This window comes from Somniosus microcephalus, chromosome 5, assembly GCF_052327205.1.
Source record: "Somniosus microcephalus isolate GS21.2 chromosome 5, FLI_Smic_1.0, whole genome shotgun sequence".
NCBI lineage: Eukaryota > Metazoa > Chordata > Chondrichthyes > Squaliformes > Somniosidae > Somniosus > Somniosus microcephalus.
Window position 1 is genome coordinate 89667868 of NC_140991.1, and position 27267 is coordinate 89695134.

The following is a 27267-nucleotide window of genomic DNA, read 5'->3' on the forward strand; positions in this document are numbered from 1 at the left end:
TTGAAAATGTGTAGAAAAAGAAATCTGCTATAAAATTATGTACCAAGTCAATTTTTGTTAACTGGTTATTTGTATACCAAAAGCAAACTAAAATTAACAATAATTTTAGAAAAATTGATAAATGGGGATATTTTTGTTATAATTGAAAGTAGCTAGGCTCAAGGATTGATCTTGATGATGTAAGGGGAAAAATCTGCTACTTATGCATCACACATTGTTTATTTGGAAAATATTTCCAGACTTTGACATATGTACTGAAGTAGGTTTCTGATTCTCCACACTTTCACAGTTCACAAACCATCATACTCAGACACTTCTAATTTTCAAATTTACTATTGTACAGTTTTTACTAATCTGTAACACAGTAGACACGGTGGAATGAACAACACTAATGTATTGTATTAAGACAATGAAAGGAGTAATAAAACTATACCTTTTAGCTTGTGTTTCTACCTTTTATATTCCTTTTACATCTTTATCTGTTTTGTGGAATTTTAATAATGGTTTTACATTGCTGTAAGTTATTAATCATAATTTATGTGACATTTAAAACTGTTACCCATTAGCATTGGTCCAGTAAGAAAAAAAATTACATTTTAAATATTTGTTGTTCTTTTTCTCATCATCCATTTGACTGAGTCTTTGTTTTCTGAAGAAAAGGGCTTCTATAAAAATGCATCAGTTATAAATAATCACACGCATTTGAATCATTCACTGATGATGTGATATGTGCTTAACGCATTCTGTTTCACTTCCTAACGACTCAGGCCAATAATCTGGAGTATGAAAAGGAAGAGATTTATGATGTCAAGGTAGAGATTCAGTGCTGCAAATATATACTCCTCAGGGTTCAGACTGTATCTGTGCTTTCCTCCCAGCATTAATTGAGTGTCAACCACCAGGTACTAAAAAGGAAATACAAAAAAAAGTTTATGTTCATAGTTAAAATATGTTAAAAGTGATGGGTTAAAAGAAAATCAGCAGGGGTTCTACCAATCTCCCACTGGAGTTACTGCAAGAGATCGATGGAACCCTCTGCAGAATTTCAGCCCCGCTGTGTCTTTTTAAGTAATATACAGGAAATAGCATTTATATAGCAACTTATCAATTACTTTTGGAGTGCTGTGACTGTTATATAGACCAACATGATAGCCATTCTACACAAACATTATCCCACCAACGCAGTGGCGATGAATGACCAGTTAGCCCCTTCTTTAATGATTTTAATTGAGGGAGGAATGCTGGACAGGACACTGGAGGAATTCTCTGCTGTTCTTCAAATAGTTCCATGGGATCTTTAACATCCACTTGATGAAGCAGACAAAACTTGTATTTAACATTTCATCCAAAGGACAGCATCTTTAAAAGGGCCAACTGAAGACAATGAGGGAAGGGGTACGGTAGTATAGTGGTTATGTTGCTGGACTAGTAATTCAGAGGCCTGGACTAATGATCCGGAGACATGAGTTCAAATCAAATTAGATGGGGAATTTAAATTCAATTAATTAAATAAATCTGGAATTAAAAAGTTAGTATCAGTAATGGTGACCATGAAACTACCGGATTGTCGTAAAAACCCATCTGGTTCACTAATGTCCTTTAGGGAAGGAAATCTGCCATCCTTACCTGGTCTGGCCTATATGTGACTCCAGACCCACAGCAATGTGGTTGACTCTTAACCGCCCTCTGAAATGGCCTAACAAGCCACTCAGTTGTACCAAACCGCTACAAATAAGGCAGCTCATCACCACCTTCTCAAGGGCAATTAGGGATGGGACATGAACAAATACAAAAAAGAGCTTAATCAATTTGACTAGAGAGTAGTACTCAAGAAAATTCAATTGAGGACCTTTAAGGGCATACTACTAAGCATATAAAATAAGTACATTCCAAGGACTAAGGCTGCGATTTTGCAAATGGATGCGGCTTGGGAGCGGGTCAGCTGGTTTCCAGTTTCCAGGTTCCAGTCCCACCCCCAACTGCATCCAGTCCACAGACGTGATTTTATGTCGATTGGCCTTGTTAAGACCGCCCTGTGGGCTTGCCGGACAATTAAGAGGAAACCGGTCAGATGACGTCATTTGATGATGCATTATCTGCTGGTTTTCTTAAAGGGACCACACACAATATTTCTTTGACAGCTCATTTCTCAGTGTTTGACAGCATTGAGGTGCTGCAAACACTGACAATCACTGTACAAAGGTGAGCTCTTTTACCCAGGTGATCCAATGACTCCCTCCTTAGGCTAGAACAGATGGCAGCTACAGGTGAGGTTACAGAAGCGATCAGTCACTGGTGAGAGAGGTCCTCCCAATGAGGTGGGACTAGATAGCCAATTCAAAACTTGTTACCTACAGAAAAGTGCAAATACATTAAAAATTATTTTCCGAATATTTTCTCACCTCTGAAACTCACCAGTGCACCATTGGATCCTTCACACCATTTCTGCAGCTGTCACCAATGCAGAAACATTACAGCAGACTCACAACACGCCACAGTTACCTAGCGTGGTGTCTGGACATTGGGAAACCCGAGGCAGAAGCGGCAAAATTGAAAAAGAGCCGGTTAACAAGTATCAAGTATCTGTTAACAGGCAGGTAAGTGGCTATAATCCTCTTCCCACTGCTAGGCGCAAGTCAGGGACCCGACACTTGGGAAGATTGATTGGAGGTGGGTTGACAGCGGGTTTCCTACCCGCTGTCAATCTTTGCTATTATGACAGCGTTCCTGCCTCCAATCCCGCACTCTGAGGGCTGGCAAAATTCCGGCTTAAGTGTCGAGTAAAGAAACATAGGCGGCTAAATTCGGTTGATTTGCGCCTCCCATTAGCGCCCTAAGAGAGCGCTAATGGGGCACAAATCAACTAGCGCCTGGGCGCTAACACCTCCCACGAAATTCAGTGTGAGGTTAGTGGCGGCGCTAACCGTTAGCACGGCGCTGCGCCGCCGGCGATGATGATATTGGGTGGCGCCCCCCCGACTTACCGCCGGACACTATGTCCGCCGGGGTCAGGGGGGCCTACCTGCAGCCAGGACGGCACTAGTTAAAGGGGAGGCGGCGGGTGGCCATTTTTGTTGCTGGTTGCCTGCCAGCACCTGCCCCCGTTGCTGTTCCCAGCCCCTGTGAAGCCCCCCTGCGGGGTGCCGGCTGCTCTCCGTGAGCCCGGCACTCCTCTTGAGTGTCGCGCTTGTTTGCCGACACTCCCGATCCCTGGTGGCCCAGCTGGGCGCCGGGAAGTGCTGCGCCAGGCCCCTCCCCTTTAATATGCGCTTTGACGCTACCCAATTTTTACCCCATAATCCTAAACGGTTTGATAGGACAATACCAAAAGAAATAAGTAAGATCAAGACGCTCTAACAAACCTTGTAGGGAGGAAGGTGAGGGAAACCACAGGGAGGAATGCAGGAGCCGCCAAAAATGTGAAAAAGGCAGCCAGAGGGTGGGAACTAGAAATAAGCATAGCTAAGGCAAATGCAGCAACACTGACAGTATAAGCCTTAGCTACAACTTTCTATCGACAACGTGCGCAGGACAGAAGCCACATTTATGAGGAAAACCTACATAACTCATAGATGACTGTGAAGAGACAAAATGATAATAATACTTACAATAGAAAAGATCAATGTTCCTAAGGAGGCATAAACTATATTGAGCCACTGTAGGAAAAAAATAAGATCAATTTAAATTCAAATTGATGGGCGAACTCTAAATATAATCATTCATAGCTCACTATTTTTTGGTCAGAGATACTGCACAAATCCAATAATGGAGGTGGGGGTTCTTCTAATGGGTAATTTTGCAACTTTGCACTGCCAGTGAGGAAATTTGGTTGCAGAGGTCAATGGGCCCCACATAATTAGTGATGGATGAAAAAATGTTGGGACCCACTGACCTCTATGTTCAACTTCCTGATATGTGCTCCTGGTCGGCAAAAAACTGGTAAAAATTACTCGCTAATCTGTAATTTAGCTTCAGATTTATCAATTTTAAACCTGTGTGTTCTGGTTTTCTGCTTACTGTCTTTATCAAATTTCCTGCTTATATCTACATTAATAATTTCTCAATATTTTAAAAGGCTAAACATCTCCCTTCATAATATTTTCTCCGATGATAATTTAGTTGTGTGAGCCTAACTCCATATCTCTGGACCTTACGTTCCAGAATCCTTTTTGCATTTCTCTGAAACCTCCCCAATGTATTTTTGAAGGTAGCCTGCTGAAAATTGCACACAATATTCTAAATACAGTCTGTCCAATGAGTTATATTGGGCTGCAATAACCCATTTTGACATATAATCAAATTACCTCCTATACTAGTACTTCATTAGCTTTGTTGATAACCGCATATTGATTGGATACTTTCATAGAATAGCCAATAATCAAACTCAAATCCTGTTCCTTTTCCGCCTTTATTAATGAACAGTCAGCTATTTAGCATATAAATGTTTCCTGTTCTGATGTACATTACTGTTATCATATAAAATTCCTCTACCATTCCATAGCCCATCTTCCTATTCGGTCCAGTCCAGATTCCTTCGAACAGAAGTTAAAGTGAGCTGGACTGAGTACTTTATAGAACCACTCCTTGTTAGGCCAGTCCTGTCCCCAACTGCTGACCACAGAGATTAGCATACCACTCATTTTACTTTAGTATTTTTAATTGAGAAAACACAGAGGTGTTTTATAAAATATATGTGCGGCAAAAATCTTTGGCATGGAGTGTGAGGTCATGTGGGTGAAAGGGGCTGGGAAGCAAACAAAGGGCAGAGCGGAATGGAAACCGGCAGAGATAAAGTCAAATAATTTTAAGATAGATGGGGGCAAACAAATAATTTTAAAATAATGCAAATGAGGGGGAGATTAAATAGCAAAATATAATGCAAAATAGGTGTAATTCCAACATGGCTAGCTAATATATTTTCATGGAATTGAATATTGGAATATGATTGGTCCCTGGTGACCATATAACTGGATAATGTCACTTTAGCATGGTTTTCTACAACATGTAACTCTAGATTCCCCTCAGAATAAAACTTTAATAGCAAAGAAGAGTGTGTCTATATGAACACTGGACTTAATTATTACATTTGTCTTATTTATCTCTCTACAAGAAATTGTCAAAGACATAATTTTACAGTTTATAAAATTGAACTTCACAACTTAATCACAAGGCTTAAAAAAGGACTTACAAATGATCGTATTATGGCAGACAGAAGTCCAAAAGCTAGTAAAGTCAGTAGTGCCACGAATAAAATTCCACTTCTCATGGTGAAGTCCCACTGAAAACAAAACATGTATTATACACAACTATTCAGATTTCAGCAATGAGCAATTTAGTACTAGGAAAACCTGGTGCAGTATTGTAAACCATACCTTGGTTTGCAGGGCAAAGAGTGTCAGTCCAACTGACACAAATGCAGTCGCACCAACAGCCCACATCACTGCATCAGCCTTATAAGATCTGAGAAACAAAAGAGTCATTATTTAAATGTTTCAAGTTAAAATTACATCCAAGTGTTTGTTTAATGTTGTGTAAAAGATGTAATTCAAGCAAAACAAAAACTTACACTGAAACAGCTCCCAACAGCAAACCTTCCAGAACAGTCTGTTGGGGAAAGGGATTTAATATCATTTAATAAAAGTTTTAAATCAAAACGAATGTTTATGTCTCCTGAGGGACATCAACCAGCTAATCTTATGGGCACTGAAACTGGCAGTTTAATCCATACCTGTGCCAAATGATAGGCAGTTTTGTAACGTGGACCATTAGGAACTGGATGAGATCGCTCACCAGATGGCTGGATTTGAATGCAGATCCCACATTCACATAGGCTGATTTTGCCAGCCCTGGGGAGGCAGGTATGGAGGTGTGACTGCTGGGAAAATGGCAGAATTTGGGGGCGAGTGCCCAAACCAACCCAACCCGCCTCCATGCCATCTTGCCAGGAGGCGGGTAGCCATTCCGCGCCGGGTCTCATCTCCTTGGAGACGGGAAGGGATTAAACTCTATTAACTGCCTGTTAACAGGTAGTTAACAGGCAGAAAATAGGATTATCCCCATTTTGCCCTCACAAGTGCGGGCTTCCCGAAGGCTCCGAAACCCACCAGGTCAGCGAGGCGAGTACTGGGTCTGCGGGGGTCGGGGGTGCAAAAGTGTGCTGTGAAGGTAAGTGATGGGTGCAAGTGTGGAGAGGTGAGTATCTGAGGTAAGTGCAAAGTGTTATTCAAAGTGTACTTACCTTTGTTTCTTCCTGCAGCCTTCAGTCGGTGTGTGCGCGGAGAGTCTCGCACCTCCGCTTTGGGGATGACAGGTGGCCGTTGCATTCTCAGATGCAACAACTATCTCATTTCTGTAAAAGAAAGAAGTTTGTTGAGGTCTTGAATTCAAGACCTCATCAAACTACAGAGAATTTCACTGTTTGACAGCTTCACAGAGCTGTCAAACAATGACAATTCATCTGTCAAAATTTTTTGACAGATGAAACGTCATACGTTGACATTCTCTGCAACCGGCTTTCCCTTAATTGGCCCGCTAAGTCTGCTGGGCGGGCTTAACAAGGTCAATCAAGGGAAAATAGTGTGGGTTGGCCAGAAGTTGTTGGAGGCGGGACTGAAACCCGACAAGTCGGAGTCCCGCCTCCAAAAGCTTCCCGTTGGCAAAATCACCCCCACAGTCTCTGCACAAAGAATCACAAAGAATGGTGGGAAATGGGGCAAATCTAATAGTACATCATTAGATTTGTACCTGTTGTAATTCATTTCCCTCAATTGTGCAGCCACTATCAACCCAGGCTGCAAACTAGTTTTCATCTGTTGTCCCTCAGGATTTTTTTTTTTAGCAGGCAAGACATACATTACAGTGATGTGCTCAACCTTGAACCACCCAAAGAAACTCATTCCAACTGCTGGAGATGGATTGAGCAGACAGGCAGCCTTGCGACTCAAACACCTAACTGCATGGCTAGGAAGCTTGTCCTATAACGGACTACAGAGAGACTAAAGTAATATTTCACCAAGTGCAATACTAAAAGTAACTATTTGGTACAATAACTTACAAATAATAAAAGAAGTATGAAGTTCCATGGAGCTTTACGTCGCACGCCATCACAGCAAGACAAGACAATGATTAAAATGAAGATGGCAGGACTGCAACAGAGAGAGAGAGGCAATTTAGGGATACTGAAAATAAGCAGCAAAGTAACTGACAGAACTTGTTAAAAAATACTTACAACAAAGCGTATGTAAACCAGTAAGTTTTGGTTACCCATAAGTTCAAGGTATTCCTAGTAAATAAAACAAGGAGATATTTAATGAATAGATTGTTCAAGGCTTTTTTTGTGAAATGTGTGCTGCAAATATAATTACTTATTTGAAATAATTAATGTCGTAGCGCAGCACCATCCCGCAACACAGAACCAAAAATGAAACAAAAATAGAAAGTGCTGGAAACACTCAGCAGGTTAGACAGCAGCTGTGGAGAGAACAGACAAGTTCATGTTTCAGGTGTGGACCCTTCAACAGAACTGTTTTCAAAAAGGAAAAGAACAACGAGAGAGATGAGGGCAAACAGATACACGCAGGCGCAATATATAGAATAACCTGAAAAGTGCTTAAATGGAGAACGAGACGGTTAAATGGCAGAAGTTATAGTTGCATGAGACAATAGGAGGCGTGAGAAATCAAATAAATAAAAAACATACACGAAACATAGAGAGATTGTGAATAGCTTAAAGAGGTTGGGAATAAGTAGGAAGAAAGGGAGACATGAAAAACTGGCAAAGCGCAACAGGCTCCAACGTTCCAAAAATTAAATGCTTTGTCACTACAAGTTCATTGGCACACATTTCATAAATGATGGCAACATTTCTCCTGAAGGTCTCTAACTAGGGTACAGTTCTACAGGTGGCAGGCAGTCTCTGGTACCTTGCCCAAATGCCCTTGATAACGAGTGCAGGCAGGCTTTCTGACTGCGGACATTGCAGCTTGATCCTGTCCTCATCTAGCGTGTATGCACAGACACCTGCACATTTGCAGTAGGGGTCAGTACAATAAATGCTTTAAGAATTGCCTAAAATGTGTCTTCAAAATGGAGTCAGTAGTCAGACTAAATGCCGGGAAAGGAAAGGGCTATGCAAATTAAACCATGAAGGCTCGTACAAACAAAACATTCCTTACCAGGGATAGCTATCAAGCCATGAAGACCACAGGCCCAGCGACAGCTCATTAAGGCGGACATAACAGCGCCATACTTTATCTGTGTGAGACACTTAGTGAGCAAAGACCCGAGAAGCTAGGGAGTAAGTGAATGACCCACCATGTCTCGGTGTCGGTGCTTTGTTGATTTGGATGTCATCACGGTACCAACATGGCTGTGTGAGGTGATTGACACCAAAAGGGCTGAACATTTCTAATACATTTGTCAATCATTGGTCAATAGTACTGGGGTGGTTTATTTAGAAATTAAGGATATATAAGATGGTGTTTTTGATACTAAATTCCTCAATTTTAAGTCCTTAGTTTAGATCTAGTTATTTTAGTAGTCTTTGTAGTAGCGGGTGTAGGAGTTCTTTGTCTAATATATGTAGAAAGACCTGTCTGTAATTTATGGAGAAGGGTGCATCTTTGACAGAGAGGTTACTGAAGTTAAGGTTGCATGACTATACCAGTCAGATATAAGTGTGTTACCTGGATACAGAAATTTCCCTGAGATCAAGGGAGGTGAGATTTAAGACAGCTAGTCCAGATACAGCTACCAGCGCCAAGGGTAAGTTTATCCAAGAGCAGAGGATCCAGGAGGAACAGGGGGAGCCTCTACAGATGGAGGTTCATCACTTTGACATCTCAGAGGCTGTCACCTCCTCCCAAGGGAGGGCGGGGATACCAGCTCATCCACACGGGCACATATGGATGAGGTTGTATGAGTTCTGGAAACATTGCTAACTACAAGCACGTAGACTTTAATCTATTCAACAGAATAGTTCATGAATGCTGTTAACTTGTCAGCTTTCTAAGGAGTCTAATCCTAAATCTCAGAAATTTGTATCAATCACAGACAAGGGGCGCGATCTTGCCAGCCCTGGGGAGACAGGTATGGAGGCAGGACTGCCGGGAAAATGGCAGAATCTGGGGGCGGGTGCCCCCCGCCTCTGTGCCATCTTCCCAGGAGGACGGGTAGCTGACCCGCGCCAGGTCCCGTCTCCTGGAGGCGGGAAGGGGATTACAGTCACTTAACTGCCTGTTAACAGGTAGTTAACAAGCAGTTAAGAGGATTATCCCCATTTTCCCAACAGAGGCGCGGGCTTTCCGACGTAGGGAAACCCCGCCAGGGTCACCGAGGCGAGCAGTGAGTCTGCGGGGGTCGGAGGGGTGCAAAAGTGCACTGTGAAGGTAATTGATGGGTGCAAGTGTGGAGAGGTAAATGTGTGAGGTGAGTGGAAGTGATAGAAAATGTTTACTTACCTTCGTTTCTTCCTGCAGGCTTCAACTGTTGGGGATACAGAGAGTCTCACACCTCACCGGTAGAGATAATAGATGGCTGCTGCATTCTCTGATGCGACAACCATCTAATTTCTGCTAAAGAAAGAGGTTTGATGAGTCTTGAATACAAGAACTCATCAAACTATAGAGAATGTAATTGTTTGACAGCTTCACAGAGCTGTAGAATGATGACAATTCATCTGTCAAAAATTTTTGACAGATGAAACGTCATACTCTGATGTTCTCTGTAACCGGCTTCCCCTTAATTGGCCTGCTAAGCCCACTGGGCTTAACAAGGTCAGTCAAGAGAAAATAGCGTGAGTTGGCCACAAGTCGATGGAGGCAGGACTAAAACCCGACAAGCAGCAGACCCGTCTCCAATGCGCCCCAATTGACAAAATCGCCCCCATTGATTTCAAATGTAAATTTATAATCAGCTAGCAGTTAATGCTGACAAACTATGACATAACTGAATTACCTATGTAATCTCTATGATTTATTTAATCATTTAATCCTATCTACTAAATATGCGCATACTCAATGTTAAATTTATGATTCTACGGTTAATAAACAAATTTTAGCGCTGACTTTTATTTTGATAATTGGCAAGAAAGGGTTAATTCATTCACTCAGTAGCTTGTGCAGAGCCTGATGGGAGATTGGTACTGTAGATACAAATATAATCTGAACTGGTTAATGGAAGACAATTTGGCGAGCCCAATTTTAGTATCATTAACTCCGAGGCATTGACTGGGTGGTAAACTGCAGATGATTCCTTAACAAGGAGTGAAGGTGAAAAGGTTAAGGATTCAACTGGTTCCCTTGATGAACAGACTTGTCAGGCTATCGATCCCAGTATTCTTATAGGTCACTGTATAGTGATCAGGAGTAGTGTGAGTTTTTTTTTAGAGATATTAAAATAAAATGGCTGATATTGTGGGAAAGAGAAAGCTAGCTTTAAGTTAGATCATGAGCCTCACTGCAGACAGGTCACCAAGGCAACACTGATAAGGCATCCCTCACAGTCAGCAAACTGAAACCTTTAATGAGATAAGCAGGCAGAACAGGACTTTGTCTGATATTAACCACAATATAAACTTAAGACGGAGTAATCAAATAGATTAGAAGATTAAATTATAATGTGTGATGTTTATACCTATGATTGTGAAACCATAAGAAATAACATAATTAACAGTAGGCAAGTTAGTTTAGGGATAATGAGAAAATTACTGAAGTAAAGCAACTGAATGGCTGTTAGCCACTAAGGAATGTGTCCTTGTAAATCAGATTAGAAAGGTTCCAGCTGTCCTTTCCTAGCTTCCCGTCAGAAGCAGGCCAGGAGACAAGGAAAAGTCAGGTGACATAGATGGATCACTACAGAGTATAAGAACGGGATGCAGCCTGGTGAAGATAATGCAGCTTGTACTTTGGACACTAAAGATCAATCTCAGGCGTTTGAGGTTCTATCCAGCGAGCAGACCTGATATAAGATCAATCTCAGGCGTTTGAGGTTCTATCCAGCGAGCAGACCTGATATAAATTACTGTGAACATGTGATATATGATTGATATATCGATAAGATAAGACAGAAGCTAAATCTTGTATTTCTTAATTAATTACTAAGGTTTTAATCTCCTAATACATTGGACTCACAGACCTATTAGTAAAATTAGCAGGAGTGGAAAAACCAGACAAATATGAACCCTGGCAGATTTTCCACTCCTAACCAAGGAGCATGGAGACCAATTGTGGTATCCAAACTACTGCCCCAACTAATTCTTCCTGGAATGGGGCTCAAACATGGGAGCTATGTGGTCTGTATAGCTTCCAGACAGGGACTTTACCTCAAGCCATTGGAGCAGCCATGGCAGAATTTTTAACAGGAGTACATTTCTCTTTTATTGATTCTCAGTCATTCATTGTCATTAGTAACATAGGAATTGCTAGACGAAAAAAGACCACGGTCCATCTAGTTCGCCTTCTATCACCATGGTAGCTGCATTATGCAATGATATTGGAGTTGTTGACTAATCATAGTGAATAATCTTTATCAATTAGTCTAAACAGACCCAGAAATGACATGAGGAAAACCCCTGTGGTGGAGAGGTTTGGAAACATAGAAACAGGAGTAGGTCATTTAGCCCCTCGAGCCTGTTCCACCATTCAATGAGATCATGGCTGATCTGTGACCTAACTCCATATACCTGCTTTTGCCCCATATCCCTTAATACCTTTGGTAAACAGAAATCTATCAATCTCAGATTCGCCTTCTTGATTATTTTTCGTACCTGTCCATAACATTTTAATGATCTATGTACATGGGCCCCTAAGTCTCTTTGGACTTCCACTGATTCTAGCTTTTCACCATTTAGAAAGTACTCTGATCTATCCTTTTTAGGTCCAAAGTGGATGGCATCACACTTGCCTATATTGAATCTATTTGCCACAGTTTTGCCCATTCACTTAATCTATTAACATCTGTTTGTAATTTTATGCTTCCATCGACACTGCTTACAATGCCGCCTATCTTTGTGTGATCAGCAAACTTGGATGTGTGGCTCTCTATCCCATGATCTAAGTAATTAATAAATAGTGAATAGTTGAGGCCCCAACAAAATCCCTGTGGATGCCACTAGTCACATCTTGCCAATTAGAGTACCTGCCCATTATCCCTACTCTCTGTCTCCTGCTGCTCAGTCAATCTCCTAACCAGGTCAATAATTTGCCCTCAATTACATGCGCTTCAACTTTAGCTAAAAGTCTCTTATGAGGGGTTTTATCAAATGCCTTCTGGAAGTCCATATAAATAACATCCATAGACATTCCCCTGTCTACTACTTTAGTCACCTCTTCAGCATATGGGGGGAGTCGTGTGAGCCTGGGTGCAGATGTGCACCTTTGTTCAGTGCTTATCAGTGTTTGCAACACCTCAATGCTGCACAACACTGACAGCACAACTGTCAAAATCAATGTGGCCGTGGTCCCTTTAAGAAAACTGGCTGATGATGCGTCATCAAATGATGTCATCAGATCCGCTTCCTATTAATTGGCCGGGAACAATAAGGCCAATCTACAGAAAATCATTTTCAGAGAGTAGCTGCAGACGGGAGCGGGACCGGGACCGGAACGTGCCAGCCAGCTCTCCCGCCGCCATCCCGCCTCCGCAGGGAAAATCCTGCCCGATGTGTCTCAAAATACTCAGATTGTATTCCAAAATGTTATTTTATGAAAGAAGTCTTATCTAGTTTGCATTTGAATGAATCAATACTAATTGCTTCCATTGTCTCCCTAGGATTGACCACTCACGCACTGAAATATTCTTTTCACAGATTAGTTTTGAATATACTCCCCTTCAAGTGCAGGCAGTGTCCTATAGTTCTACTGTTCCGGACAAGGTGAAATAGCTTGTCATGGTCTATATTATCTAATCCCTTTAGAATCTTAAAAACAGGAATATATCACATAGAAACATAGAAGATAGGAGCAGGAGCAGGCCATTCGGCCCCTCTAGCCTGCTCCGCCATTCAATGAGATCATGGCTGATCATCCAAATTCAGTACCTTGTCCCTGCTTTCTCCCCATATCCCTTGATCCCTTTAGCCTTAATATATCTAACTCCTTCTTGAATATAGTTAATGAATTCAACCTTCTCTGTTCCAGTGAAAACATGCCTGATTTACATCATTATTCCTCATAATCCAATCCCTCCATCCTCTCAATTATTCAGGATGCCCTCTTCCGTATCCTTTCAATAGCTGCAATAACCTTTCTGTACTGTGGTGACCAGACCTGGACACACTATTCTAAGTGCAGCCACACCAGTGATTTATAAAGTGGCAGGATTACCACACTATTTGGGCTCAATATTGACCTTTTAATACAGCCCAACTCTGATTTGCTTTAGTCACTGCCACTGAGTATTGTTGCAACAGCTTCAATTTATTGTTAGTCAGGACCTCCAGATCTCTTTCATTTTCCATGCAGATTATTTTATTTTCATTTAATTAGTAGTCCCTTCATGAATTTTTGGTCCCATGTGAAGCAGTTTGCATTTCTCTACCATCTGCCAACTGTCTGCCCAATTCCCAACTATATTCAAATCTAACTGTAGCTTATCTGGTTCAGCTTTGGAGTGTACCACCTTCATTAGCTTTGCATCATCACGTCACCATTGTGACTCCTCGTTCCAGATCACTTATAAAGATTTTGGCCTGGAATTGTTTGGTCAGCAGTGAAGTGAAGGTGTTCGCTGCTGGCTCCGCAGGAGGATCTCACAATCCCTGTGTCGAGAAGTTCGGGTTTTCCGACTTTCAATTCAACAGACTGTAGTGGGGGGTCCTTTGTTGAAACTGCTGTGACGTCAACAGGCTGTCTAAGCAGCCAATCAAAAGGCAGAATTCTCACAGACAGCGAACAAGGAAGTGAGTAAGTTCTTAAAATTCTAACATTTTAAAAATAGTTAGGGAGAGCAAAAAGAAAGATTGGGGTCCTCACATGGGGAAAAGGCAAACCTGAAATAAAGATGGACAAACTTAAAAAAAAAATAAAAACATTTTTGAAAAGTTTCTTAAAAATTTAAATTTGACATTGCACAAAATTAAAATTAGTTTCCAGGCCCTTAACATTTGTTTAGCAGTCAATATGCTATTAAAACCCAGTCACACCTAATCCCTTTGGGTCTAACCTTTAGTGGGGAATTTAACAACGTAATTACTGCAGAAGAGCTGAAGTTTTCGTCAGTTTCAATGATTTACGGGATTACACAGATTGCCAGCTCGGGGGGCGGGGCTAGGGCGAGCTGGTGGCGCACAGTGCAGCCTGTTTCGGAGCTGTCATTGACAGACTGCAATTTCGGGATTTCCGCATCCACTTGCACCAAATCCTGAAGTTGCAGTCAGTTTCAAAGGTGGAATGACGGTTAACGCTGCCAGCTCGCTGTCATCCCGACTGCAAATTCCGGGCCATTAAATGAAAGAGGTCCCAAAACAGACCCCTGTGGGACCCCACTGGTAACATTCTCCTAGGTTAATAACAATCCCTGTACCACTACCCTCTGGGTTCTTTCGGTCAACCAATTACGTAACAATTTAAAAATATTTCCACTGATTGACGCTCTTTGCTTTTTACACAGGTGCAGTCATGACGAAGTTCTGACGAAGGGTCCTCGACCCGAAACGTTGACTCTGTTTCTCTCTCCTCGATGCTACCTGACCTGCTGAGTGTGTCCAGCATTTTCTGTTGTTATTGCAGTCATGACTAAATCTATTTGGCAAAAGCAAGCTATCCAGCAGGTCCACAGCATTGAGTAATAGTTTACTACCAACATCCCACTGATTAAGGGTTGTATAAGGAGTGGCATGTGCACATGACAAATTGCAGCTCACTAATTACCATGACCAATTTAAAATGACCAATTTTTATTTCTCCTCCTTTAATAAACACTGTCCGTATCAGATTCCCGTGAGTCACAGAATCAGTGCAATGACCTGTCATTAAAGGGGAAGTGGACCCCTGTGAGGGAGTCATTGCTTTCAACACATTTCGCACTCTTTGCATTTAATTTTTCCCAGCTGTTTGATAGTCTTCTGATGAGAGCACTGACTGCTCATTTATTTAGCTCAGTCACCAAGGATGCTACCATCTTTTTTTTCCTTTTTACATGTATGAGTAAATCATTCAGTTAAAGACTTAGTTCCTGTGTCAAGCTTGCTCAATTCAACATCATGCTTCTTCAGATAATTAATCAACTGTCACAGGTGGAAAGGAAGGTGAAGTTTTACATGAAGACTATATTTATCCACATATCATTTACCTATAACGTTTGCAGAGCTTTTAGGTACCACAGATACCTTGTGTGCTCAGGAAAACATCATTTAAAGTTTGGTCTGCCCAGGAATGATAATGATGATGCAACTAGATAAGGCAATAAAATGACAAATAGAATCTGTAATTTTTTATCTAGAAACGTGGATTACAAAAGGAAGAAGGTAGTAACTCCTACAAGACCTTAGGCCACATTTGGAGTACTGTGTGTACTCCATAAGCTTGAGATCATCCAAAACTCTGATACCCATTACCTAAATTGCACCATGTCCCGTTCACCCATCACCCCGTGCTCGCTGACCTACACTGGTTCCCGGTCTGGAAACACCTCAAATTTAAAATTCTCATCCTTGTGTTCAAATCCCTCCATGGCTTCGCCCCGCCCTATCTCTGTAACCTCCTCCAGCCCTCCAACCCTCTGAGAACTCTCCGTTCTTCCAATTCTGGCCTCTTGTGCATCCCGATTTCCTTTGCCCCACCAATGGCAATCGTGCCTTCATCTGTCCTAGGCCATAAGCTTTGGAATTCCCTTGCTGAACCTCCCTGCTTCTCTACATCTCTCTCCTCCTTTCAGATGCTCCTTAAAACCTATGTCCAAATGTCTCCTTATTATGTGGCTCGGTGTCAAATTTTGTTTTATAACACTCCTGTGAAGTGCCTTGAGACATTTTACTACGTTAAAGGTGCTATATAAATGCAAGTTGTTGTTGTGTCAAATTTTAGGCACCTATTAAGAGAAAGATATAAAAGCAATCAAAAGTTGCAGCATGGATTTACTAGATGCTAGTGGATGAGGGTTGCAGTTATAAAAAGGGACTTGAGAAGTTAAGCTTCTCAAGTTAGGGCTTTTTTTAACTGGAGCCAACAATATTCGGTGCTGACCTGGACTCTAACCCTAAAACTGAATCTAACCCTGAATCTAAAACAAACCCTAGCTTTAGCCCTAACTCTAAAACTAACCCTAACTCTAAACCTAGCTCTAGACTTAACTCTAAATCTAACCCTAACTCTAAACTCTGATCCTAAATAAATCATGTTTCTGTTGGAGAGATCAACGGATTGCCAATACTGAAACTGAGGAAAAGAGACAGCTCAAAGAAATGCATCTATGCAAATGAAACTGTGTCATGATGTCCCTGTGTGTTGGTTGGTGACTCTGAGAACAACTGGTGTACAGGGACATCATGATGCAGAGTCACAGCACCCAGACACACACTGAGCTGTTTTTCCCTTAGTTTTTGAATCAAAAATGAACCAATACCATTGGTGCATCCTTGCAAAATACATATTCACCATTATTTATGTTTTGTATACAAACCTATGCCCATGAATGCCAACAAGCTATTTGGTTGCAATGACCATCACAAATAAGCTCAATCCACACAAACACACACACTTCCAGCAGGAGTCTCTGGATTGCAATCACGAGTGAGAATCCTGTTCGATTTTCCCGTCCCTAATCGAGGGGTGAGGAGGGCAATTGGAGTGGTCCTATCAGTACTCTGGCTGAAATTAAATAACTCAGCACAAACCTGGGATCAAACCTGGGACACTTTTGGAAACATCCTCATAAATCTCCTCTGTACCCTCTCGAGTGCAATCTTTCCTGTAATGTGGTGACCAGAACCGTACGCAGTACTCTAGCTGTGGCCTAATTAGTGTTTTATACAGTTCAAGCATAACCTCCCTGCTCTTATATTCAATGGCTCAGCTAATAAAGGTAAGTATCCCGTATGCCTTCCTAACCACCTTATCTACCTGTCCTGCTACCTTCAGGGATCTGTGGACATGCACTCCAAGGTCCCTCTGTTCCTCTACACTTCTCAGTATCCTATTGAGTATTCCCTTGCCTTGTCAGCCCTCCCCAAATGCATTACCTCACACTTCTCCAGATTGAATTCCATTTGCCACTTTTCTGCCCACCTGACCAGTCCATTGATATCCTCCTGCAGTCTACAGCTTTCCTCCTCACTATCAGTCACATGGCCACTTTTTGGCTCATCTGCAAACTTCTTAATCATGTCCCCTACACTGAAGTCTAAATCATTGACATAAACCACAAAAAGCAAGGAACCTAGTACTGAGCCCTACGGAACCCCACTGGAAACAGCCTTCCAGTCACAAAAACACCTGTCGACCATTTCCCTTTGCTTCCTGTCACTGAGCCAATTTTGGATCCAACTTGCCATTTTCCTTTGGATCCCATGGGCTTTTACTTTTCTGACCAGTCTGCCATGTGGGACCTTGTTAAAAGCCTTGCTAAAATCCATATACACTATTTCAAACACGCTATCCTTATCAAACCTCCTTGTTATCTCCTCAAAAAGTTCAATCAAGTTAGTCAGACACAACCTTCCCTTAACAAATCCATGCTGGGTGCCCTTGATTAATTCATGCCTTTCTAAATGACGATTAATACTGTCACTCAGGATTTCTTCCACTAATTTGCCCGCCATTGAAGTTAGGCTGACTGACCTGTAATTACTCGGTCTATCTCTTTCGCCCTTTTTAAACAACGGTACAATGTTAGCATTCCTCCAGTCCTCCGGCACTACACCTGTAGTTAGAGAGGATTGGAAAATGATGGTGAGAGCCTCTGCTATTTCCTCCCTTGTTTCTATTAACAGCCTGGGATACATTTCATCTGGGCCTGGTGACTTATCCACTTTCAAAGATGTCGAGGAACCAACCAGAGATCAGGCCATCTTAGACTGGGTATTATGTAACGAGAAAGGATTAATTAGCAATCTTGTTGTACGAGGCCCCTTGGGTTGGAGCGATCATAATATGATCGAATTCTTCATTAAGATGGAGAATTAAGTAGTTGACTCAGAGACTAGGGTCCTCAATTTAAATAAAGGAAACTACGATGGTCTGAGGAGCAAGTTGGGTAGGATTGATTGGGGAATGGCACTCAAAGGGTTGACGGTGGATAGGCAATGGCAAACATTCAAAGGCCGAATGGATGAGCTACAGAATTTGTTCATCCCAGTTTGGCATAAAAATAAAACAAAAAAGGTGACTCAACCGTGGCTAACAAGGGAAATTAGGGATAGCATAAGATCCAAGGAGATGACATATAAATTGGCCAGAAAAAGCAATAATCCTAAGGATTGGGAGCAGTTTAGGATTCAACAAAGGAGGACAAAGGAATTAATTAAGAAAGGGAAAATAGAATATGAGAGTAAGCTTTCAGGGAACATAAAAATTGACTGTAAAAGCTTTTATAGATATGTGAAGAGAAAAAGATTGGTGAAGTCAAGCATAGGTCCCTTGCAGTCAGAATCAGGGGAATTTATAATGGGAAACAAAGAAATGGCAGACCAACTAAATTCATACTTTGGTTCTGTCTTCACAAAGGAGGACACAAATAACCTCCCAGAGATGCCGGGGAACATAGGGCCTGATGAAAGGGTGGAACTGAAAGAAATCAGTATTTGTAGGGAAATGGTGTTAGGAAAATTGATGGGATTGAAGGCCGATAAATCCCCAGGGCCTGATAATCTACATCCCAGGGTACTTAAGGAAGTGGCCCTAGAAATAGTAGATGCATTGCTGGTCATCTTCCAGAACTCAATAGACTCTGGAACAGTACCCATGGATTGGAGGGTAGCTAATGTTACCCCACTATTCAAAAAAGGTGGTAGAGAAAAAGCGGGGAATTATAGACCGGTAAGCCTGACATCGGTAGTGGGGAAAATGCTAGAATCTGTTATAAAAGATGTAATAGCAGAGCACTTGATAAGCAGTGACAGGATTGGACAAAGTCAACATGGATTTACAAAAGGTAAATCATGCTTGACTAATCTACTGGAATGTTTTGAGGATGTAACTGGTAAAATAGATAAGGGAGAACCAGTGGATGTGGTGTATTTGGACTTTCAGAAGGCTTTCGATAAGGTCCCACATAAGAGATTAGCGTGCAAAATTAAGGCACATGGGATTGGGGGCAAGGTATTGACTTGGATAGAGAACTGGTTGGCGGACAGAAAGCCAAGAGTTGGAATAAACGGGTCATTTTCCGAGTGGCAGGCAATGACTAGTGGGGTACCGCAAGGATCGGTCCTAGGACCCCAGCTGTTCACAATATATATTAATGATCTGGACGAGGGAATTGGATGTAATATCTCCAAATTTGCAGACGACACAAAGCTGGGTGGGAGGGTAAGCTGTGAGGAGGATGTCGTGAAGCTCCAGTACGATTTGGACAGATTGGGTGATTGGGCAGAAACATGGCAAATGCACTATAATGTGGATAAATGCGAGGTTATCCACTTTGGTGGCAAAAACAGGAAGGCAGATTATTATTTGAATGGCAATAGATTGGGAGAAGGGGAAGTGCAAAGAGACCTGGGTGTTCTTGTGCACCAGTCGCTGAAGGTAAGCATGCAGGTGCAGCAGGCGGTTAAGAAGGCAAATGGTATGTTGGCCTTCGTAGCAAGAGGGTTCGAGTACAGGAACAAGGATGTCTTGCTACAGTTGTACAGGGCCTTGGTGAGACCGCACCTTGAGTATTGTGTGCAGTTTTGGTCACCTTACCTGAGGAAGGACGTTCTTGCCATGGAAGGAGTGCAGCGAAGATTCACCAGGCTGATACCTGGGATGGCAGGAATGACGTATGAGGAGAGATTGTGTCGATTGGGCTTATACTCACTGGAGTTTAGAAGATTGAAAGGGGATCTCATCGAAACCTATAAAATTCTGTCAGGCCTGGACAGACTAGATGCAGGAAGGATGTTTATGATGGCCGGGGAGTCCAGAACCAGGGGTCATAGTCTAAGGATAAGGGGTAAGCCATTCAGGACTGAAATGAGGAGGAATTTCTTCACCCAGAGAGTGGTGAACCTGTGGAATTCCCTGCCACAGAGGGCGGTGGAGGCCAGTTCATTAAATATATTCAAAAAAGAGTTGGATATATTTCTTAAGGCTAAAGGGATCAAGGGATATGGGGAGAAGGCAGGGACAGGGTACTGAATTTGGATGATCAGCCATGATCTCATTGAATGGCGGAGCAGGCTCGAAGGGCCGAATGGCCTACTCCTGCTCCTATCTTCTATGTTTCTATGTTTCTATACTAAACCCCTGAATATATCCTCTTTCACTATGTTTATCTCATCTAATATTTCACACTCCTCCTCCTTAACTACAATGTCTGCATCATCCCTCTTATTTGTGAAATCAGATGCAAAGTTCTCCTTCTTAGGCAGTCCCTCAAGACCGAAAATGACTTATTCATTAAATACTATACCCACGTTTTCTGCCTCAACACACAGGTTACCTTTTTGGTCTCTAATAGGCCCTACTCTTTCTTTGGTTATCCTTTTGCTCTTTATGTATTTATAAGACATCTTTGGGTTTTCCTTGATTTTACTTGCCAATATTTTTTCATGCCCTCTCTTTGCTTTCCTAATTTCCTTTTTAATTTCACCCCTGCACTTTCTATACTCCTCTAGGCTTTCTGCAGTATTTAACTCCCGGTATCTGACATAAACGTCCCTTTTTTGCCTTATCCTACCCTGTATGCCCCTTGACATCCAGGGGGCTCTAGATTTGGGAGTCCCACCCTTTTTCTTTGTGGGAACATATTTGCTCTGAACCCTCACTATCTCCTCCTTGAATGCCTCCCACTGCTCTGACACTTGAAGAGCTGTGTGAAGGTATCCCTTGACACCTTCAAGTAGCTGTTTCCAGTCCAATTTTGCTAAATCACATCTCAGCTTAGTAAAATCGGCCTTTCCCCAATTGAGAACTTTTACTCCTGGTCTATCTTTGTCCTTTTCCATAACTACACTAAATCTAACTGAATTATGATCACTACCACCAAAATGCTCTCCCACTGATACTTCTTCCACCTTCCCAGCTTCATTCCCTAAAACTAAGTCCAGAACCGTTCCCTCTCTTGTTGGGCTTGCTATGTACTGTCTAAAAAGGTTCTCCTGAATGGATTTTAAGAATTCTGTGCCCTCTATACCTTTTACATTGATTCTATCCCAGTTAATATTAGGGTAGTTGAAATCCCCTACTATTACTGCCCTATTGTTTTTGCCCTTTTCAGAAATATGCCTCCATATTTGCTCTTCTATCTCCCTCTGACTGTTTGCTCCTTTTTTGTTCTTCAGTTCCACCCATATGGCCTCATTTGATGATCCTTCTAACATATCATCCTTCTCACAGCTGTAATTGTTTCTTTAACCAATATTACAAGCCTTTTGAAGCCCCCTCTCTATCGCGTCTGAATACCCTGTAACCAAGAATGTTGATCTGCCATTCCTGCCATTCTTTCAGCCATGTTTCAGCAATAGATATGATATCATACTTCCACTTGTCTATCTGATATTCTCTGCTGAAGGTTTATTTTTGGAATTGATTTGTCTTAAGACTATTTTTAGCAACTGTATGAATCAGCTTTAGCAGGCCTTCTGCTACTGACGTGCCTGCCACCACTTGGTTCAATGGCTGTAGCAGGAGAAGGCAGGGAAATCAGACAGGCTCCCAAGCCCCACATCCCTGCCATCATTTACATGCAGCAGGGGTCAGGCAGCCTAATTTCCTGTGGCAGTGAAGAGAGGAAGTTTGAGAGTGGCACTAGTATGGGTTGAGATGTGATGGAAGGCCTCCCCACTTGATTTCCTTTGATTATCCACCACTATACCACCTGATTTTGGGTGGCATTGTGGAGGAAAACCCAGCCCAATGTCTCTTACAAAGAATTTTGAAGTGGAGTCACCAGCTGTTATCAGATGCTTTCACAACTGCACAGAGAGATGATAAAAAGAATTCTTAACAGGGTTTATCACTAATGAGGCAGCACTATATCAACTCTTCTGTAACAAAATTATTCTTGTTTTACATTGTATAAGTGGTATTATAGCCCCCTCTTACACACTGAAATCTCTGTAAATAAAAAAGATACTTACCAATAAAGAAACATGCAGATTATTCCTACGGTGATTAACAATTGAACCATTAAAATGAGATAAACTTTTCTAATGAAAGCTGTGAAAAGAGTAAAGGATAGCATATATTAGTGTTCGTCAGAAAGAGTAAAAGCTCTTTCAAGATATCTCTATTTTTGTAAGTTGTTTAATTCTCCTTTAGACCTCACATCTCCCTGTGTCACAGACCCTCCTCAATCTATCTGCAACCACTGACACGGTCGACCACACCATCCTCCTGCAACACCTCTCCTCTGTTGTCCAGTTCAGTGGGACTGCACTTGCTTGGTTCCATTCTTATCTGATCGTAGCAAGAACTTCTCCAGCAATGGCTTCTCTTCCCGACCCTCCACCGTTACTTCTGGAACCCCTTGGCGACATCATTCACAGATGTGGGGTCAGCTTCCACACATAAGCTGACGAAACTCAGCTCTATCTTTCCCTCACCTCTCTTGACCCCTCTACCGCCTCTGTACTGTCAGACTGCTTGTGTAACATCCAGTCTTGGATGAGCTACAATTTTCTACAGTTAAACTTTGGGAAGACCAAATCATTGTCTTCGGCTCCTGTCACAAATTCTGTACCCTTGCCAACATTTCCATCCCTCTCCCCAGCCACTGTCTCAGGCTGAACCAGACTACTTGCAAGCTTGGCACTCTATTCGACCCGCAGCTGAACCTCTGACCCCATAACCTCCATCACAAACTACTTCCACTTGTATAACTGTCCCCGCTTCCCCTACCTCAGTTCATCTGCCACTGAAACCCTCATCCATGCCTTTGTCACCTCCAGACTCGACTATTCCAATACTCTTATTGCCAGCCTCCCATCTTCCATCCTCCATAAGCTTCAGCTCATCCAAAATCTGCTACCTATATCCTATCCTGCACCAAGTCCTGCTGATCCAGCACTGTTGTTTCCCAAAGCCTCAAACTTTAAATTCTTATCCTTATGTTTAAATCCCCTATGCTTTGGCCCTCCCCATCTCTGTAAGCTTCTCTAGCCCTACAATTGTCCCAAGCTCTCCATTCCTCTGACTGGGACCTTGTGCACCCCTCCTTAACCCCAACACTGGCAGTCAGACCTCCAGCCATCTAGGCCTCAAAGTCTGGAATCCTTTCCCTAAACCATCTGGCTTTCCACCTCCCTCTCCTCCTTAAAACTCATCTCTTTGACCAAGCTTTTGGTCACGCCTCTTGTTACCTCCTTCTTTAGCTCAGCGTCCAATTTTTTTTTATTACACTTCTCTGATGCGCCTTGGGATCTTTTTTATGTTAAATAAATTGTTGTTGTTTGTTTGTTAAATGATGAGGAGGCTGATGACGATGAGAGAGTTTTGGGAGAAGTGAGCTAGGACCTGGGAGCTGGGTTGTAATGTGTTACAGGACCTTGAAGAGGAAAGGGAAGTTGGATATGGTATGATGGTTGGAAAGGATGGAGCGGTCAAGGATTTTTCTTTTCAAAAGTGAGATATACTTTTGAAGGAGAAGGAAACAATGCCTGAGCTGTGTCAGCTGTATCTCAGTGGGTAGCAATCTTGCCTCTGAGTCAGAAGGTTGTGGGTTCAAGTCCCACTCCAGAGACTTGAGCACATAAATCTAGGCTGACACTCCAGTGCAGTTCTGCATTATCGGAGGTGCCGTCTTTCGGATGAGACGTTAAACCGAGGCCCTGTCTGCTCTCTCAAGATCCCGTGGCACTATTTCAAAGAAGAGCAGGGGAGTTATCCCCGGTGTCCTGGCCAATATATATCCCTCAATCAACATAACAAAAACAGATTATCTGGTCATTATCACATTGCTGTTTGTGGGAGCTTGCTGTGCGCAAATTGGCTGCCGCATCTCCTACATTACAAAAGTGACTACACTCCAAAAGTACTTCATTGGCTGTAAAGCGCTTTTAGATGTCCGGTGGTCGTGAAAGGCGCTATATAAATGCAAGCCTTTCTTTCTTTCTGAGCATAGGGAACCATTTATGATGTTGGTGAGCAGTGGGGCAAGGAGAGGTAGTTAAATGTTCAGGAGTTGGGCGAGGAGGAATCATGGAAGCAGGAGGTGGATTTCATTCAGGAGATGAACCTAGTGAGGTTTGGATGGAGACGGGGAGACAGGGGAATTGGAGTATTATGGGGAGGAGACTAAGAGGAGACAAAAGAGAATGAGGAGGAAATGATGCGAAGGTGGACACCCAGACAGTCTTGATCTTTGAGACAAAAAAGTCTTCAAGCTCTTGCATCGAAGATAAAGGGGGTGGGACTAAATGGTTGAAGGAGGCAATTAGTCAGACCCTCAAGTATGATTCTGAAGTAATAAAAAGACTAAGCCATGGAAAGCAAGACCTGATATTTCTTGAAATGGTCAAACCAGATCTGGCAATAGATGGCCAGGCCAGTCACTGTACCAAGTGTGCTTGAGTCCAAGGTCTTCAGACGTGAGGGTGCAGAGGTTAAGTGTATCTGGGGAATTACAGGGGTAGAAGATTATGAGTGACTTGCAGGCTTTGAGAATGTCAAGAGCAGAACTAAAGAGGCTTTGAAATCTTGTTAAAATCACTCCACAGTATCTGTTATTTATTATTATATATAATGTTAATTTTATGTGGTGGTTATTTTCAGTTTTGATTCTATCTACATCATAATAATGTTCACATCGAAGGATTAATAATTATGATTTGAACGCAAGTTTTCCGAGGAACAATTTGCTGTCAATCACCAGAAAATGTTAAGGCTAGAATACATTCTGAACATTTGCTACTGAAAGACTGTGCTTCTGAGTGACTACGTTCACACCTTTGCACTTTGTAATGTTACTGATATTTTAATTTATGTAGAAAATGAAGTTAAATCAATCCTGCAAATAGGTAACAATCAAAACGATCATCCTAACACTCCACCTGAAATTATCAGCAATTTCAAGATGTATTTCAGTTTCTATGTACAAATGTAGTCATTTTCTGGATCTAAAAACATTTGTGATTTTTGGAAGATTTGTATTTTTTACAACAAAAGTTGTAAGTTTTACAGCAGTTTAGATGATTGAATCACATCACTTGATAGTGGCCTCAGGCATTGTTAGCTGTACTGAGTACTGTATTCCTTATCCACCAGGATCCAAGAGACAGTCTTACCTCTCCTTATGACTTTGTCTGAGAAGTTCTTTTCCGTTTCATTGGCAAATTCATTTTGGTACTCCGGAGGTGCGTCGTCTAGTGATACTGGAGGAGCCCCTGTGAAGACTTGATATGATTCATTTGGAGGGTGCACCTGAATTGAGTCATCTTGGGGTGGATATATTGGAGCTGGGTATTCCTGAGAAGGGTAGCCTGGTGGGTAGCTCTGCTGATGACTGCCTTGAGAGTGCCCCAAATGCGGTCCTGGATGGAGTGAGTATCCTGGGGGATAAGGGTACTCTCCATATCCCGGTACACCTTGTTCCATTATATTCACACGCGACCTCTTATCCATTTCCAACAGTTGCTGTATTGTTTCTCTAGATTAAGAATCATCTGAATTAATATATTTGCGTGTCATAATATTCCTGAAAATATTTTTTAAATTCTTGAAGGAGAACTAGAACATGAGCTGCTACAACATAGGATTACACAGGATATATGGCACAGAAACAGGCCAGTCGGCCCAACCAGTCCATGCCGGCATTTATGCTCCTCCTGTCTTTCCTCATCTAAACCTATCCGCATAACCCTCTATTCGCTTCTCCCTCATATGGTTGTCTAGCCTCCCCTTAAATGCATCTACATTATTCGCTTCGACCACTCCCTGTGGTAGCGAGTTCCACATTCTCACCACTCTTTGGGCAAAGAAGTTTCTTCTGAATTCCCTATTGGATTTCTTGGTGACTATCTTATATTGATGGCCTCTAGTTATGCTCTTCCCCACAAGTGGAAACATTCTTTCTGTATCCACTCTATCAACATTTTTCATAATTTTAAAGACCTATTAGATCACCCCTCAGCCTTCTTTTTTCAAGAGAAAAGAGACCCAGCCTGTTCACCATTTCCTGATATATATACCCTCGCATTTCTGGTATCATCCTTGTAAATCTTCACTGCACCCTCTCCACTGCTCCATACCCTATAATATGGCGACCAGGACTGTACGCAGTACTCTGTGTGGTCTAACCAAGGTTCAATACAGGTTTAGCATAACTTCCCTACTTTTCAATTCTATACCTCTAGAAATAAACCCTAGTGCTTGGCTTGCTTTTTTATGGCCTTGCTAATCTAACATACATCACTACATGCTTCAGCTTACTCCAATTCAGATATTTTCCGAAAGCGATTCTTTAATAAAGTAAGAATGGCCGTACTTACTGTGGATCTGTTAGAGAAGGTTGTTCAAGCAAAGATAGGGCACACTGCCTGCAGATAACAACTGGTGTAAAGTACAACCAGCGCCTTTTGTTTACAATAGCTCTTTGTGACGTTTATCTGGCGTTTCAAAGTCACACTTCCTGCTGTATTTACATTTGGCTTCCTTGGAAACTTTCAGTTGGAAAAATTTCCAGTGAAGTATCTCTGTAACTTTTGACATGAAGTTATTTTATTGACAAAGGGGAGAAAAAGATTAGGTGATCCCCCACCCCTCTGTTGTCTCTCTTCTCAAAATTCTCAATTTTGTTAATGTACAATTCCACAAACACTGCTCGTCCAGTAGTACCTCTCCCAAATGACCTATCTTCATGTGCGAGTCCAGAGAATAAAGATGGGTGAGCTATTAGACTGTGGAGGGCATCAGAGCCAAGCTCAAGTCCTGTCTTCACCTGATCTACACACACAAATGCACTTCCCAGCAGGAGTTACCAAATAGTGATCAGGATGAAGAATCCAGACGGACTTTACCCTTCTTAGCCCAGGAGCGCTAATCAGTTGCTAATATAGATCAGCTAATGTAGCAATAGCTGCTTTTATATTGAGTAAGTGCAGTGTTGGTGCCATTGGCTCCCAAACGCAAAGATCTTGTGCAGATGGAGGCAATCTCAGAATAAATTTGCCTGGTTCACTAAAATTGCCTGCTG

General features: G+C 42.1%; 1 protein-coding gene across 1 annotated transcript; it reads right to left on the minus strand.

Moving 5' to 3' along the window:
• Positions 1–311: 311 nt before the first annotated feature.
• Positions 312–27010, minus strand: LOC147117192 (protein lifeguard 2). Its single transcript, XM_085987973.1, has 10 exons — positions 26564–27010; positions 25361–25722; positions 22217–22295; positions 7229–7282; positions 7055–7145; positions 5567–5604; positions 5373–5460; positions 5189–5278; positions 3609–3656; positions 312–905 (listed from the first exon to the last, which is right to left on the minus strand). The coding sequence occupies exons 2-10, from the start codon at positions 25695–25697 to the stop codon at positions 756–758; spliced, it is 975 nt and encodes a 324-aa protein (XP_085844099.1). The 5' UTR covers positions 25698–25722; positions 26564–27010; the 3' UTR covers positions 312–755.
• Positions 27011–27267: the final 257 nt, after the last annotated feature.

Bases quoted from the DNA above. Each gene is read 5' to 3' on its own strand.
- LOC147117192 (XM_085987973.1), bottom strand. From the start codon at position 25,697: ATGGATAAGAGGTCGCGTGTGAATATAATGGAACAAGGTGTACCGGGA. The intron at 7,146-7,228 runs GTAAGTATTTTT...TCTCTGTTGCAG, and splicing joins TGGTTTACATACGCTTTGTT to TCCTGCCATCTTCATTTTAA. The intron at 906-3,608 runs GTAAGTATTATT...TTTCCTTTTTAG, and splicing joins GAACATTGATCTTTTCTATT to TACCTGGTGGTTGACACTCA.